This window comes from Meleagris gallopavo, chromosome 2 (genome assembly GCF_000146605.3).
Source record: "Meleagris gallopavo isolate NT-WF06-2002-E0010 breed Aviagen turkey brand Nicholas breeding stock chromosome 2, Turkey_5.1, whole genome shotgun sequence".
Taxonomy (NCBI): domain Eukaryota; kingdom Metazoa; phylum Chordata; class Aves; order Galliformes; family Phasianidae; genus Meleagris; species Meleagris gallopavo.
This window is the reverse complement of record NC_015012.2, coordinates 25,155,160-25,172,846: the sequence shown is the minus strand read 5'-3', so window position 1 is coordinate 25,172,846 and position 17,687 is coordinate 25,155,160. Positions and strand designations below refer to the sequence as shown.

The window sequence follows — 17,687 nt, the reverse complement described above, 5'->3', positions numbered from 1 at the left end:
AGGGGAGATAATTTTTCATTAGATTATTTAGCTTGAAGATTTGAAGAAAAAAATTCAGATATAGATATATGCTTATTTTTAAATACATGTTTACCTACAGGTTTTAGGTGCCATTTTTAACAACTCTTACTGGGGTCCTGAGTACTTCTGGCTCTCGTTAAATTGCATCCTTTAAAAAAGAAAAAAAAAGTTTGTGTGTAAAGAACTGTGTGGAGCCCAGTAAATTTATGTGGCCCACTAATTTGAGCAGGTTTGGTTTTGGCTAAAGTGCTCTGACATTAAAAAAAAAAAAACATGTTCTTTGAAAGCAGAGCGTTTTACAACATAAAATTACTGTAAAATTGTCCTAGATAGCACTGAATTGTTAAATAAAGAAGAATAAAAACAGTCCCCCAGATTATTTCCACACCAAACTGGCACTCTCATCCAGTCAAAAAAACAAAATCCAGGAAAACTGCAAACATGAATCCCCAAACCTGTTTTGCTTGTAATCCTGTGTTGTGGCGAAGCTCCATGCTCGAGCGCTGTGTGTGCCAGTGTCACATTAGCAGCCACCTCGCCGTAGCTAAAAACAGTGAGTAAAACCTCTCAACAGCCGCTAATATGTCTGTAGGATCTTGCTTTGCTATGGTTGCATGACCCAGAGAATGGTTTCTTTGGCATTTGTGGCCCTATGCATTTACTGTGGGTAACGACTTCGATGTATTTAACATCTGGATTTTGCTCTCCTTGGGCAGCAGTGTGGGACTGTTCCCCCTCCTATTTCAAGTCTGCTCCACCAGATAGTTTGTGGAATAGTTGTGTGCCTTTACAAAGCCATCTCAGAGTAGCTGTCAAATATCCTGTGTATGTGTCTTCTGAAAGTGTTTTTTGTGTGTTGTTTTCCTGCTTGAGATATGTTGTTTTCTTTTTCCTTGCTTGGCTTTCCCCCCACTCCTTTGCCCTGCGAATAAGTTTTCTTGCACTTGAGAAAAGGAAATGTGCTCTTTTCGACTGTTTTTCTCTCTCATCCTGAACTGAATTTTATTTACTTATTGTAGTAAGGAGCTCTTGTTCTACCTTCTTTAAAATTTGGCACAGTGATTTCCTTTTACTACTGCAGAATCTGAGTATTACATTCCTCATTTCTGAACATTGTCTATGCAGCATTAGTAAGAATTGATAAAATGTGAAGTGTCCTGAAGTCCCCATCCAAATCTTTCATGTTGGGTTGTTTTTTTTTTGTTAACAGACAAATTACTGAGGACTATCAGGCAGTGTTCTGTGCAGTAATACAGTTTATAGTACAGCACTGCTTAGCTAATAATAATTTAAAAATAGTGTGGAAAATAATGAATGTGAATAGCAGTTTTTATTGGAATGCAGTACCAGTAGAAAAGACACTACATTTAGAAGTTGCTTGAGAGGTTAACTTCTGGACCTGTTGGAATAAAAAGATTGAATAGAAGTTAGTTAAAGCTGTTGGAAGTATGTGCTAATGTGTGGGGGTTTTTGGAAGTAATTTCTCTTTTACGAAGAGAGGGAGAACTCGCCAGATGCTGCCTTTATAATGTGTGAACAGGTTAAGAAATACATTCTGTTGCGTTGTTCTTTAAACTACCAGTTTCTCAGGAAAATCAGTTTATGGCTTCTGTCAACATCTTCATTTTTCAGCAGTCATGTTTTTGTGATCTCGGTCTGTGTTCTGCAACTAGTTTTGCTGGTGGCTGTCAGTTCTTTCTGTTGGAGGACATGTGCCATTTATATTGTAGTTATGCTCCCAGTGCTGAATCTTCTTAGTCTTGGTTCCTTTTGCTGCGTCCAGCCTGCTGCCCATTGGGTCCAGGCAGTTTTTTGCTCTGTTAAACCAGTTGTTCAAGAGGTTCTGAAATTACAGGAATGCCGAAGAGCACGGGATTTTATTCTGTGTTTTTGAATGATCCAATCTGTTTGTCATATTGAATAGTTTTTGAGATTCCAGTAACTCAAAAGTCAGTGTCAGCAAAAAATCCAGCTTAGATTGAATAGCAAATAATACAGCATTACAGTATGCAACAACCATAAGAGAAATGTATACCATTTTTATCTTTGCATTTTATATTATTTAAAGTTTAACATGCTTGTAACGCTGATGGGGATGTGTCTTATCTCCCTACTATTCTCCAGCTTTTTCTAAAGAAGGGCGTTTCTGAGTTTGTTTTTTTTATTCCTACATTCAATGTACTAAAAGTTCTTTAAAGAAAAATTTATAGCCTCGTTTAAATAAAAACACTGTAAAGCAAAGTTTTGAATTTATTGAAAGGTCAGCTGCTGAAGGGTTGTGGTTTCCCTCCTTATGGCAATGATAAGGTTATTATAATGGGTGAAATAATAAAAGTAAAAGCAGTTATTAAACTGACAGTAACTCTTTTGGTGTAGAAGTTGTACCATGTTTACCATGTTTTAATTATCAACCTGAAATTCGAGTTCAGTTGAAGTTATGTGAAGAAATACGCTGTTTATTCAGTGGTGTCAAAATTTCCCTGCTGCAAATAAACTTAGACTGTGAATATTCGAGTGCAGTTTTCTCTTGAGTGGAACTGAGCACTCCAGGGTTTTTTAATTGCATGCTGCGATTTGAATCGCTGAGTTCATCATTTCTGAACAAGCTTGAAGTGTGCTGCAGATATACAAACTGTAGCTGAGATTGCTGAAGACATTCCATCTGCAGTTTTCTTTTGGGATGACGGTGAGAGTGGGGAGAAGATGGAATTAAATGCTCACTGAGGAGCAAACTGCAGTTCAGCAGCTCAGTCTGTGCAGAGGTAAGGCTTTGTCCTGAGCATGTCAGGCAGTTAGCATTAGACAGAGTGTGTACACCCATGGCTTTGGTTCACACAGTCAGTGAACAGATACTAAACTTCCCATCCCAGGTGTTTTTAATGGAATTATCAGGTAGGTTTTTGTTTGCTTGTTTTGTGTCTGGAAGCCTCTTTGTCTGCTGACTTCTGGTAACACTTGTTTCCTATATGCATTTTTTATGTTATGAAAGTGTTACAGAGATTGATATTTATAATACAAAACTGAAAAATACCGAATCGTGTGGGCTAGGGATGGGTGTTTTGGCTTAGAGATATTTTCCTTTGCACTATCTTGCTTTTTTCAATGAACTGAATACCTATAAAATTTTAAAGCTGTGAGGCTTTTAAAAAAAATGAACATTAACATGTTAAATTAAGTAAACAATAGGTCTTTCAGGTGTGTTGTTCTCAGCTGCATGTTGTTTGATTGTTTACCATCTTATTTTGCAGCATTGTCAGTGAAGCAGGAGCATCTATCTACAGTGTGAGTCCAGAAGCATCCAAGGAAATGCCAGACCTTGATCCTAACTTAAGAAGTGCAGGTATTGTGCATTTTTCAGTGTGAAGCTCAATTCTCAGTCTGTACTGCTTATAATATAATGTTTAATAACAGTCTAAGTATATTTAAAAGAAGTCTGCTTTCTTTTTGCGCTTTAGTTTTTAAATCACTTCACATCTCAGATCCTGGGTGTTCAAATCAGTGACGTCATTGTCATCACTGTTTAGCAAGGCCTGCAATGTGAAGGCTCCTTTGGACATACTCCCATACCAGAATGGTAAAGGAGAATTTTGAGGGATTAAATATGGCTGGTGCACTGTGTAAACTTTCACATGTTCTTGCCCACAGTAGCAAGTTCTTCTCTCTTTTTCCTTGTAGGTAAACAAGTATCTGCGATAACTAAACATTTTATGGCCTAGAAAAACTTGAGAGTAGAGAACAGATAATATAAAGATTTTGTCATCCTGAAGGGTGATCATGTCACTTTCTTTGTCTTTGTTGTGACCACTTTCCAGGGCTTCATGCAGTGGAATATAGTACTCCAGAAATACTATTTAGTTGTTATTTTTTAAACCATTCAGCATAAATACTTCCCAGGTATAACACAGTATAATTTCTTAGAAATACACAAGCGTCAGTGTTACCGTTTTCAGATTTTTATTAAGGATTGGTCTTCAAAGATGAAATTCCTGGCAACTTCACTGCTGCCTGAACTACTTCTGGAGTTGGTTGATTGGAAAACATCTGTAAGGACAGGTCTAAGGTTATTTGGTATTACTTCATTTATATATTTTTGCTCATGTGTTGTCTTATGCTTGTTTTTATCAATCCTAGCTTTCTCATTTCTTGCTTTTCCTACAATTTGCTGTCATACTCAATCCAGTAAAGCAAACTTAAAATTGCAGTAGAGCTCTTAGATAAATCTCCAAATGATGATGTTAATCTTTCTTTAGTAAGCTTCTGGCCAGGAAATTCTTAGAAATGCATCAAAATTGGTCATCAGAAAACAGCTCTGGAGTTATGTGGTATCTGAGGGTAAAACTTTCCAGGATTTCCCATGTTCCTCTTTACTCTCATTTCTACAAAAGGAAAAGGGAATTCGTGTTAATTCAATGTTTTAAGAGTACGTTTTTGCAAGGATTTTGTTTTGAACCTGTGCACCAGCCATTCCCTTCCCAAGACATACCTCAAGCTTTTTTCTGCTTGACTCATTCCTTCCTGCCTGCAAACTGGTTCCACTCTCATCATTTTGACCCTGGGCCAAAGAGATTTTGCTTGTGTCATGGTATGACCTGAGCAAACATTAGGCATGTGACTTCTATATGTTTGTGACAGATGCCACTAACTTTCCCGTGGGCTGAAGTTTTTTCTGTTGTTGATATATTAAATACGGTATTTGAGTTGATGTAAATGTACAGAGAAACACTAAGAAGGGGAAAGACTAATTATTAACACTTTACTTTTCCAAATATAGAGTTTTCTTTTTTACTGAAGTTAGTTTCTGAAATGTTCAGACACTTTTATTTTGTGTTGCATGACAAAAAAAAACAGTAAATGAAAATCAAATTTGTAATACATGATTGATTTCAGTATTAATTATCTAGAATTCGCCACTTCTCCGTTATTACTTTGAGGTTGCTTCAGGCATAACTTGAACATTATTGCATCTAGTTTGAAAAGAATCAACTCTTTTAATCTGCCACAGCAGTACCACGAAATGGATATCAATTAAAATAGGATACTGTAGAAAGAAAAAAAATAATTGCGTAGATCAGTGGATGTCAGCTTTTTTGGAAATGACAGTGAGAAATGTATTTATTACAGCACAATCTTTCTAGAAGTTTTAGACTTCTGACATTTTTCTAGATGTCTTTTGGTGTCAGTTTGTAATTACAACTTCAGTTCAGCTAGATTCTTATTTTTTTTTTTTTAGCTAAACAGAAAAATGTGACAACGTTAGAGGGAAATAGTAACTGCTGTTGTCTTTCTTTGCAAACGTTTTTAATAACTTTTACTTTTGTGCTTTTGATTTTCCTTTGTTTAATTTGCACTAAATGGAAAAGTGTCAAAGCTGACTTGTTTTTTATTTTAATTCTTGTGTTACATCATGTCAAGTTCTGTGCTTACATGATAACATTGAATACATAAAAAGAAGCTGACAGCTGCATGATGAAGTGTGACATTTATAGTTAAAATAAAAGGTACAACTGATGTGAGATATCTTAACACAGTTTGCCACTTTAACATTTCTCTCAATGCAAATTTCAGGTGCTTTTTAGTTACACAGGTAGGCTTATGTTTGTCAGGTACATGAATGTAAAATATTAAACATACAATATTAGAACTTTCAAATCTTGTGAAATCTGACATTTGCAGTTCAGCAACTGTAATAAATTCCATATATTATTTCATATATTCACAGATAGAATACAAATCCTACTTTTGAACAAATAAATCTATTATCCTAGTAACTTCTTGGTTAAGTGTATAGGAGGGAAAAAGCATTTATTGGGAGTGCTAATTGGATATATTAGTTAAGCCAAGAATTCTACTGGTTATTTATTTCCATTCTCTTTGAGCTGCCTTTGAAGATCATGGAATGAGTGGGTTCCTAAAATAAATAGGAAAAGTAAACTAACTATATTTAAACTAGAGTGGAAATTCTTTATAGTCATTCATACAGTGCTTTTTACCACTGTTGTGCTTAGTTGAAAAAAAATAAAAAGTAAAAAATGCTCACCTCCATAAGCAATTTGCTTGTATTCATATTGCAATCAATGGAGTAGGATTTGTCCAGTTTTAGAAATGTCATCCACAGGTGGGTACCTCTTTCTGGCCCTTGGCATTATGAGCTCTGACATTAATTCTTTATATTGAACCAGGTTCTCTTATAATCTTTATAGCACTAAATGTGAATATTTCATGAAAGCATAGAAGCTTTGTTTCTTGTAAAATTGTGTAGAGTGGGATTCAACTAAGTAGATAGTAAATAACTTGATGAAATCTAGTTATTTCTATTTTAGTAGTGTGAGAAGGTATATATAATCATTTGATAGTCATTCTAGGATTAATGAGCACAACAGCTATTTTTTTCAACCCTACAGAATTAGGAGATAAGAAACTTGTAGGACACAGAAGTAAAAAAGACTTCCTACTTGGTAGGCTGAGGAAATTCAGCTGCAGCAGTTGAGGAGGGTTCTGTCTAAAGAACAAGCTACTGGGGTGCAATGGCTAGGAGTTTGGGATGAACTGGCAATCGAATTGCCACTTGAGAGAGAAGAGAGTAAAAGGCTTCCTTGTATTCTCCATCCCTGAAGCTTTAGAACAGACTGAGGGGCTCTCTGGTTGAGATTTGCTTGTGCTTTTCTTAGTGGAGGGCCTGGATGCTAGTTTCCTTTTGAAGTATCTGTAGGAACCACGTTCAGTGAACCTGTGTAACAGTGTAAACATACCAGTCGTCATTCATGCCATCACCATTGGTTCAGAAGACTGTCTTTGCATGAGTGAAAGAAAAAAGCTAAACTCCATGCCACTTTCAGATGTGCTTTGTGGCAGTCAATATCAACTTGATTTTGGTTGGTGTCACTGAGCCTGTGAGCTCTGGAATTTGGATCTTCCAGAACTTGATATTTTGTTTTACTTTCATCCTTTTCTATGTAATTTTGCCCAGAGATTTATTTTGATTGTGCAGAATCTGTATTGCTGATATGGTTCTTAGGAAAAGAAATGAAATGAATCTGTGCGGCTGTCAGTGTGTAAATGCCACCAGACTTTTTAATATACATTTTTTTCTCCACTTCTATGATTCCTTTTTATTGCAGAATTTTTGGCTGAATAAGGTTCACTAGACCAAAGGGGAGGATGGGGAGGGACAGTGTAAGTTATACAGGAAACATATATACGTGTGGCCTTCTCAGCATTGAAGGGTTGACGTGTGGAAAGACAGAATTTATGTCCTCCCAGAGGCCTGAAAAACTTATTGAGCTATATCTTAAATAGTGTTTTGTTATTGTTTTTGGTGCAAAGTGGATGACTGATGCACCATTGTTTGGCATATATTCAAATCAGAGCTTTTATTTTCTGCTCTGTAAAAAAAAAAAGCAGTTGATCCATTAGAATACTCACCTCCACTTTTTGAAGTGGCTTAAAAACTCATAAGAAACAGAAAACTGCTGAGTTCTGACCTGATGGTGGAGAACTGCTGTGAGGCAATTGTATATCCCTGATGAGATATACATTCAGTAACATCAGGTGAGGAATTATTTCACTAAAATGATGAATTACCTTTCATTTTTATATGACTATTCTAACAAGCAAGCAATTTCTTCTTTCACTCTTTAAAAAGGAAATTAAAAAATATATTCAATATATTCACTGCACAGATTCACGAAAGTCATGCATAACAAACATAAGTACTAGACTTACTTAAACGTGGAATGAGGTGGGAATGGGCATGCCTTTTCAGACATCGCGTTTGTATTAACTCTTATTAGAAGTGATCTTGTGCAAAGCCTCATTTACTTCCATAATCAAATATGATCAAATGCATTTGGATTTTAATTTGCCCTTCTCTGCTCAGCTGCTGAAACAAGAGTTACATACTTTGTCTAAGGTAGCATTGTCTAGTGCTCATTTTCCCCCAGCCACGTCACCCAGTTAGAAAAATAATGAGTGTAGGTAAAGTGCTACATAAGATTACTTTTTGAAAAGATTTGGAGTAGTGAGAGGGGCCAGAATGTGTGTCATGTGGCGTGCACAGGTATGATCTAGTACAAAAACTGTGTTGTTTCTAAAGGATGATTTCTGAGGATAAAGACTCCAGGAGAGCAAAAGGTCACACAGCACAGCTTGGCTTAGCATTGTCAAATCCCATCTGCTTGTCTTCTCTCCACAGGGCAGAATACATTGGATTATTGTACACTCAAAGTTCAGCAAACCACTTGCACTTTTCTTTGCAAAAGAAAGCCTTGCAGGCTTTTGGGGCTTGTTAGGACTTTGAGACTGTCATGCCTACAGGGTTTTATTCCCTTGGGTGCTGTTAAAGATAGAGACATACAGTTCAGAGCTGTCATCATGGCCAGCAGATAGAAGGTAAAGATCAGAAAAAATGTAATTTCTTTTGACTTTATCTTAAGGAAAGTAAAACAGTTTGATGATTAGATGTGTGGGACATAGTGCCTTGTTGTCTTCTTGAGCTAATTTCTTCATCTTCCTAAAAGAGCACTACTCGCCCTTGGCAACCCAAGAGAGAAGGTCATTTCTCAAAAACTTTATTGGACAGAAATCTTATGGTTAAACTGTTCATGCTGCTTTCTGAGTAGAAGCTTCCTTCTACAGCTTACTGTAAATGATTGGTGCAAGATCCGCAAGTTTTCAGAAAGAGTTAAAAGAAAGTAAACTCTGAATTTTGTATGCATTTAAAACATTTTCCTTTTGCTACAAAGTCATACCTGTTTAGTTGGGTTGCATGCAATTACAGGTGAACAAAAAAATTGTTTCATATTACATCAGCTGCATTCTACAACATTTAAAAATGAGTTTATTGTGCTGTTGAAAGTGAGAAGGTGCAGTGTTGGAAACAGGATGGCTGGTGAGCAGCATCAGGAGGTAGGGAGGGAGGGCTTGTTGCTTCTCTCCACCAGGACTGCTCTTATGAGTGCTTAAACAGTAGAATCCAGCTCCCACTTTCAGACCAGCTTCTGCTCTTACGAGTGAAGAGTGAAGTCCATAAATACAGGTTGTCTGAAAATGATGGGGCTTCTTCAGTTGTTCATGAACATGTGTACAAGCATCAGGGTGTTTTCTTTTTTTTGAGAAATAGGGAAATGGATTTGAGTTAAGCAGAAACAGTAGTAATATATTGCTAGTTCTGAATGGATTGTTACACAGCTGTCAGATGTTTGTCAGTCTTGTTATTCTTGTTATTCTAGACACGAATCTAACGTGTTTCCAATCTTCGCATACTTGATGGCATACATGAGATATATGTGTATATGTATCAACATCCTTCTAATCTGCACTGTTTCCTCTGAAGCAGTAGAACATAGCAGTGGAGTTGGAGGAGTTTGGTCTTCTGTATCTTCAAAATCCAGACCCTCTGCGGTTCCTCTAGACTCCTGCCATGTGAAAATGGGAGGTTATCTTGAGCTTGCTGAAAACTCTCCTATTTCACTGTTGAATAAGTATTTTCACCAAGCTAAGAGAGGTTTATGCATAGCTATTAACTGAGTGCCATTCTCTGAATGGGTTTTAATGTCTGCAACTGATATGTAATCTTTGCATATTTTGTGGAAAGATGTGACATTCACCTTGTCTTCCTCTCATGTGCTTATCTGGATCTGAGTTCAACTGATGGACTTTGTCTCCTGTTTGTTTTCTATGTACAGAGCATTGTTTACTGCACTTACGATCAATCTGAAAATATGCCACCAGTCCTACCTAAAAGCAATCTCCTGAAGTAGAGCGTGAGTCCAGGCTCTGGAAAAGGCAGTTGCCATTAGCGTTAAATTTGAAAATGATTTATTTCCCTCTTTGTGCATGTAACTCTATGCATATGCATATGTATTTTCCATAAAAGGCCTTGTTGCCCCCTTGAAGCATTGAGCCAGGGGAGTGAAAATACAAGGCTGCACTTTAATTGGAGAAGATTTTTGTTTTGCTTTTAGTGCAGCAGTACAATTCACGAAAACTGCTGCTGTTTTCTTTTTTAACTATAGGCATAGAAAAGGACACTTTGGTTACTTCAGAAATGTTTATTTTTGTTGCTGGCATAAATGAATATCTCTTGTAAGGTACGAAACTTCAGCTAATTTTCACATTTTGTAGTCATAATAATCAAAGCCATGGTGATGCAGTTAAAATCAGGACCAGTGATCTGAATGTGAAAAGTGTACTGACAGTTTTTACCTCTTAAGCTGAGCAGATGGGAAATAGTTTTTTGAATTTAAACCATCCTGCAAGACTGATTTCTAGGGCAGAACAATCACATCATGCTCCAGTTAAATAGTTATATATCTCCCACCTAAGATTGAATTCGGAGAAAACATACAAAACAAAGCAAAACAATTATCCTGTGATATAAACTGAGATATAAAAAGTGTTAATACTAAAGAAAGGTGGTTTTTGGGGGTGTTTTTAAGAAGGAAATAGTGACTTAAAATCTGCATTGTGACACTCGCTTACTGAGGATTTTCTCCTAATTCTCTTATTTCTTCCTTGCTTTTGTATTCGAGCAGTCTCTTTTAAAGATTTTTGTAGTAAGTAAATAGAACATTGTCATTCATTATTTCATTAATCTTAAGCAAATAACAGATTATCAGTTTTATGGAGTTAAAAGTAAACTAAAATGTAACCTTTTTAAAACAAAAACCTGCTCACTTGCCACAGAAGAATTTTGGATGAAATGCAGCTGTTGAGCAGTTGCTTAAAATAAATTGCATACTTTAAACCCACCAAGAAGATATATGAGGATTCAAAACTGTGTCACAAATCCTGACCTACTGAGAAAGAATGCTTAATGAAAAGACTACTGTACATTTCACTGTATCCTTGCAAGGAGGGTGAAATTCAGGTCAACAGGATAGAAAGCTTCCAGGACTCAGGAAACCTGAACGATCGATCACTGAGTAAACATTATTGCAGATACTTATGGAGAGTAATTGATCTTGAACACAATAATAAGCTTTATAAAAGGATTTAAATAAGTTGTAATGTTTCCATATCTACCCTCATATGATATATTGGCAGTAATTACATGTGCATTTATGAGGTAGTCTTTGATTACATTAGTACATTATTTTTATTTAATTGACATTTTCTGTTTCACCCAGACTTGTAAGGAGTGAAGGTTCAGTTAAGTGGGAAGGGGATTTGTTTAGTTTGAAGCACTTGTAGTTGCATGTCTCAATCAAAACAAAATACAGGAATTATAATAATAACACAAAAAAATGTCATTTATGACAAAATTGAAGTTGTAAGTTGTGTCTGCTATCTATTTATTAAAAATAATGATAATGTAACATGACCCACTACTTTCATATCTTCATTGTTTCAAAACATAGATGAGCATTCCCACTCTTGAGGTAGAAAAATCATCACAGCTACTGGTGGGGACACATTCTTTTTTTCAACCCATATATATGGGTGGTTAAAGAGATGCCATCATACAACTTGGCGTCCAAAAATATTTTGCTGCTTGTAGTAGCAAGCAGCATTTGAATTCCACTGTAACTAAAAAGATTTGACTTTTCTTTTTTTTTTTTTCTTTCCACCCATAGTAATTCCTGGCTCATTTTCACTCTTTCCCTATCCACAGGCATTAAGCTTTTGTTTCATGGTGTGACTCTTGCATATAGCACTACTAGAAGATAACATTTTAATATGTGGCTGTCTGGACCACAAAAATTGGCATGCTGCCCCAAAAGTGGGTGTAATACTTAAGACTGTTTATAATCTATTTTGTTATGTAGATGACAAGCTTTCTTGCTGTTCTTGCACCTTCGTAAGAGTACATGTACAACTTTGGCCATAATTATTAGTTGACATCAATTCCACTACTGAGGGGAAGCAGGTACCTCAATTTATAAGTCTTATCAGTCTTCAGTAGTGGATGCTGCTTTTTAATCTCTGTGAAAAATGATATTGCTGATTGTAGAAAGTATTAGTAAAAATAAAGTTTAAATACATAATTGTGTTTGTGAGGACAGTAGTAGTCTTAATTTTAGATTTTATTTTATTTTTTTTTTTAGTTTGGGATGATGAGAGACTTACCCTTTTTAGATAGGGGTATCCAGATAATGAAGTATTTTTGCAAGGTCAGGAGGGCACATCTTATTAGCTATCAGTAAACAAAACATTTTAATATAATCCTGGTTTTTCTGTAAAGATGAGTCTGGGACTTATGTGATGAGTTATGCAAGTAGCTCTTATGCAAAAACTTTTCACCCACCGCACTGTCATCACTGACAGGCAAAAAGACAACTTATTTTTGTCTTGTCAAATAACCAAAGGATGGTGTGAACTGACACCACCAAACAGTTAAATTACCTTTTTTTTCTTTTTTCTTTTTTTTTTTCCGCCCAAAACAACCAAGAAAGTCCTAATGACATTGCAGGATTTTGGTAAATGTGCTTTCTGCAACCTTCTTTTTCTTTCAGTTTGGAGGTGAAGTTCATCTGCATTAAAGTCAGAGGACCACCTAGGCAATCTTGTTCCCTCCAGCTTTAAAATTTTATATGAATTTACTGCATGGCAGCACAATATGTTGCTGTCATTCCAAATATTGCAGTGCTGTTTTGTTCTTAATTGACAGCTTGAAGAAGCTTTGCATCTATCTGGTGTGCAATTTTTGTGGTTTTCTACTAGAAGCCCATGTCACCACAATGTTAATACCCTTTAATATTGAATAACTTTTTTCCCCATTTTAGTTGGACTATCATATTTTGCAAATTGTATTTCAAATGTTTCATGTTTGGTTCTCTGATTACTTTGAGAAATCTTGTTTTCTATTTTTGCCCTACATACAGTCATGGAATTTTTGAGTTTTTGGAGCAAAAATGAACCATACCTTAACAGTGGAAGTGAGAATGTACTGCCTATTTCATTGTCGTTATTCTAAAAATTCATGATTTGTAGCCATTCCTGAAATGTACTTTAAACATACAAAAATGTCTTTAATAAATATTGAAGTGTAATAAATATTAGTGTAATATTTCAGTATGAAAAATGCTTGAAATTAGTGATGTAAGACCATCAGGTTTTACTACCTATGATTTTGCAGTCTGGTCTGTAGGGAGCAGACCTTGCATATCTCCAAAGCCCTCGTGATTTCAGTAAGACTGTGCTTGTATTGCAGGAATCTAGATCATGGATGAAACAGAGTGAAGCCTTATTGCCATCTGAAAAGATACGCCTATTGAAGCATTCTATTGCTGTAAGAAAAGGTGGCTTTGCCTTTACAGGGGACGGCAGATTTTCGTCTTAATTCAGTGTAGAAGTGAATTTGTTCCTAGAGATAGCGTACTCTTATTGTTTTCCCTGTACTGCTTTTTTTCCTTTTGGATTTGAAATGTTCTGCAATAAAATAGTGCAGTGGAAACTGCAGGTCAGCGTCTCACCGGCACATGTAGGAACTGCATCCCTTAAACCATACAACTGACTGCTAATCTTCGTGCTTCGATATTATAACTATTTCCTGTATCATCCAGGCAAGCACTTAACTATCTCTGTGACTTCATGCATGTGAAGAGTTTCTCTGTTTCGGGTGGGAATACTGCCACGCATCTGTGCTGAAGGACTTGCCTGGGTCAAGACCTACATCTCTGCTGCAAACCTCGTAGGGATACATTGACACTGTCAACCTAACTTACGAAAAGTAGGGTCTAAATTTTCCTTTTATCTTGAGGTTCCTTAGAGAAGTTTATGCTTGGAAATGTCTTTAAAGATGTAATGAAAGGACATAAGGGTAATGACAGATGTTTGCACTCAGCTTGTCTAAAATGCAATTTTTGAAATGTTTTTTGTATAAAGTTAAAAAAAGGAATTCTGTAAAAACTACTTTGGATATTGATTTTTATGACAACTTTTTGGTAAACAAAATGTTTGGGGCATGCATTTAGCTCGGAAACATCTTTTGAATGTTCTGGATCCACACTGCTTTCAAGGGTGTTGTGCTCCATTTTTGTTTGCCGAGGGACTGGTGATAGGTACCTCTAGTGTTTCAAAGTAATTAATGCAGTACTTACAGGAAAGCATTTCTGTAGTAAGCTATACTTGTGTGAGCTATAAGCAGTGTACTTGCACTGGTTGACCTTTTCTGATTTTTGACAAGAAGGCATATGTGATAGCCTTTGAATGCAGAACCTCTCTTGGAGAAGCACATATATCAGATGTCACCAGTATAGTGCTCTCTGAGCTGAGCTAGCAAACTGCCATTGTCAGCATGTTAAAATTGATAATAGAAGGTATGAAAAAGTCTTGCATGACCGAGCAGTGAACTTTGTGCTAACTGTACATTTACCAGTGCAAGTCCTTAAAACTGGAATCTCTAATGCTGCACTCAAATGATAAGTTTTGTGGTTGTGGTTCGAGGAGCTTGCATAACTAATAAGCATTAGGTATACTGTCTTGGCTTCAAGTATCAAAGTTTAGTCGAGTTCTTTTACAAGATGCTGTCAAGTCTTTAACAATCTGCAGTAGTGGTAGCTGTCATTTAAATTAGGGCCTCCATACTGATTAAAGGGTTGAGGCACTTTTCATACAAGGAACAGATGAGAGCTGTGACCCTTCATCCTAGAGAACAGAAGTCTTGGAGGGATGTCACTGATTTGTGAAAATACCTGTGTGAGGGAATGAAGAACGAGGCAAACTTTCGATAGTGCCCACTGACAGGAGAAAAGGACATGAATATAGAACAGAAGATTCCACCTGAAAACACACACACACACACACACACAGACATGCATATAGAAACAGAAGATTCCACCTGAACACACACACACAAAAACCCTACTTACTTACTGTGAGAGTGGCAAAAGTTGCCCAGAGACTATAGAACCTCCATCCATGGAGACACTCAAAACCCAACTCCGACACGACCTTGCGTGAAAACAAGAAGTGTGATGAAACGAGCTCAAAAGATCCTGTTGAATGTAAATAATTCTATGTAAATCTTCTCTTATATTTACTTTATACCTAGCCATAGAAAGCTGTCTAAAGCTTTATGTATATGAAATATTTTACTTAACAATATGTGTATAATTGTATGTCATTTAATTACATGCTAACATATATATGTGTATATAAATACATAAAATTATCTGCACTTGATTTTTTTTTTTAGAGATTACATAGATATTTTTGGCCAAATTACCAGTTGCATATACATTTTTATTCCAGATTCTTGTCTGTTCTTCTTGTGACCCACTGTTCATTTTCTTAAAAATGAATTTAGAGGTAAAATAAATTTTAGAAATCGTCTCTTGAAGTTATATCAGCTGTGGGGTTCCTTCTGGAGAGAGTTTTCAAAGCATTGCAGTCATCTTCTGTCCTATTTCACTCTTACACAAGTACATGTGAAGGGAAAGGCAGCTTTGGCAACAAGACCTGGCCTTTGAAAACTTAGTTAAGAAAAGCTGCACTCCAGTGAAACCCAGTTTTCCTCTGGGCTTATCAAACTTTTTTAGATCTCTGGGCTAGGTTTGCTTTGTGCACTTCATTTGCTGCTTTTTTCTTTTTTTTTTTTGTAATTGTTTAGGGTCGTCTTGTTTGTTTGCTTTTGAGTATTAAGAGTAACTCCAGGTTCTAGTATTGCTTGTTTATGTTTTCTTTGATATAAAAATGAACTGGGGGGCACTGGGAGGGGGGGAAGCTTATAAATGTAATGCTGAACAGTAGAACTTACGTCTTTCAGTGTTTGTAGGAGGGAGCACAGTTGTAAATACTGAATGTAACTCAGTATCAGCAGAGTTAGGCAAAGGTTGAGAATTTGAAGTTTGACATTTTGTAAATAAGTATTTTCTCTAAGATTACAATAAGTAAAGTAGTAATCATTAAATGTAGACTTGAAAAATTCAGGCTTGATTCAAATATTAGGATGTAGAAAAGCAGAAATTTTTCCCCTGTGCTGTTCTATAGCAGAAATGTTGGAAATAGCTTTACTTTTTCCTACACCTGGTTATAGCAATGACAATCTGTATATTGATGTGTTTTGGTATGCAGATTTGATTAAAAGATAGCAAAGGAGTCAACTACCTGAGAACTTGCTCTAAAGTGGATATTGAATTTTGTGATTGAATTATATAAAAAGTTTCAACTCTAAATGTGCAGGTTAACTTAGAAAATACAATATTTGAGAAATTGTGGATAGTTACTCCATTCATTTTTAATGCATATTTGTTGCTGCATATCTGTGATTTAACATCAAAGAATGTAACTTAAATTGTTAAATGTTTATAAGTTTTAGTATTGAGACAAGGGAGAAATTTACTGTACACGGTTCTGTTTAACTTTGTGGCCTGAGTATTGGTTTTGATGTTGTATTACAGTATGAAATCTTCTTAAGGTCTTTGAGTTTTTCAATTAAAAAAGTTTGATTAACACACTCTTTATCTCCTGTATCTAACAGTGGAAAATGATTTTATTTTATTATTGATAATTTCCAGATTAAAAAAAAAGTAATTAAGTACATAGAAGACTGAAAAAATAGCAAAAACTGTTGTATGCTTGTGATTTTCTGTTTAAACAATTGTTGTTTTCTAATTCTGTTTTTCAGTTTCCATAGCTAGACGCGTACAAGACCCACTAGCTGAGCTAGTGAAAATTGAGCCCAAACACATAGGAGTTGGAATGTATCAGGTAAGATAATACATATCATTTAAGTAATCCATCATGATAGAAAGCAAAACCAAAATGCTTTTTTATAATCAAGTGCCAACTAGTTATGTCTCCTTTAAGGGATATTTGTAGAATTCGTGAAGTGGTAATAAAATGCTTTTGAAGAAGTCAGCGAATACCTCTTCTCTAATCTCTAGTTTTAACGATTGTGATTGAGACTCAGAAACTGCTGTAGCCAGATTTATAGTCTATTAAAAACATCAAATCAGACAGGTAATTTGATATGTAGAACCTTCTTTTTCCCCCATTGTTACAGCAATGGGGTTTTAGCTCTTTGTGTAAAATACAATAGGATATTGATCCTTCATTCAGAAGCCATTAATTTGTGCTATTTGATACCTTTCTCTGAAGTTTATAATAAAAACTTTTGTTTTGAAGTTTTGCATTTATTAAAGTTGATCTGCAAAATGTTTGGTAACTCATTTATTTTCCTACATCTCTGTAGATTATTTCTTGGAAATATCATCTATCTTCAGAGTATATTTACAAAGGGAATGTCATTCAGAAGTGATACATAGTACATTGTCATTTTCTAGTATATTAGCATCAATGCAGGGAAACATTTATTCACATACTTTATTCCAAACAAATAGAGAAGTTTAAAAAAAAAAAATAGAAACTTTAGCATGTGCTTTTCTCTATTTTTGAGAGTATAGAATGTAAGTAAATTTGAAAGACTGAAATGGAAGTCAAAAAGGAAAGTACTCTAACTCTTTTTGGATTGGTGTGTGAGTGTTAATGGGATGGGCTTCAGTTAGGAGACTAGAATCATTCACTGTCACTGCTAAAAGTCATGTGACAGGTTTTGAAGAGATGTGTATCATGGATTATTGTATTACTTGGGTTTTTTAGAGGGAACTGAGGATGACATTTTGGTTGGTTAAAGTGGTACTCAGTGCTGTTTTTGCAAGCTGTAGTTATATTGCCAGAGACTACGTTTTATGTACTCATGTTCCTTGCTAACTGTGGAACTTAGC

At 35.7% G+C, this 17,687-nt stretch overlaps 1 protein-coding gene across 1 annotated transcript in view; it reads left to right on the top strand.

Annotated features, from left to right (window-relative positions):
* The window catches only part of SRBD1 (S1 RNA binding domain 1), a 124,076-nt gene that overhangs the window by 56,129 nt on the left and 50,260 nt on the right, over nucleotides 1–17,687 (top strand). The window contains exons 17-18 of the mRNA XM_010706778.3: nucleotides 3,270–3,361; nucleotides 16,589–16,671. Of these exons, the coding sequence (XP_010705080.1) occupies nucleotides 3,270–3,361; nucleotides 16,589–16,671 (175 nt within the window). The remainder of the gene's footprint in view (nucleotides 1–3,269; nucleotides 3,362–16,588; nucleotides 16,672–17,687) is intronic.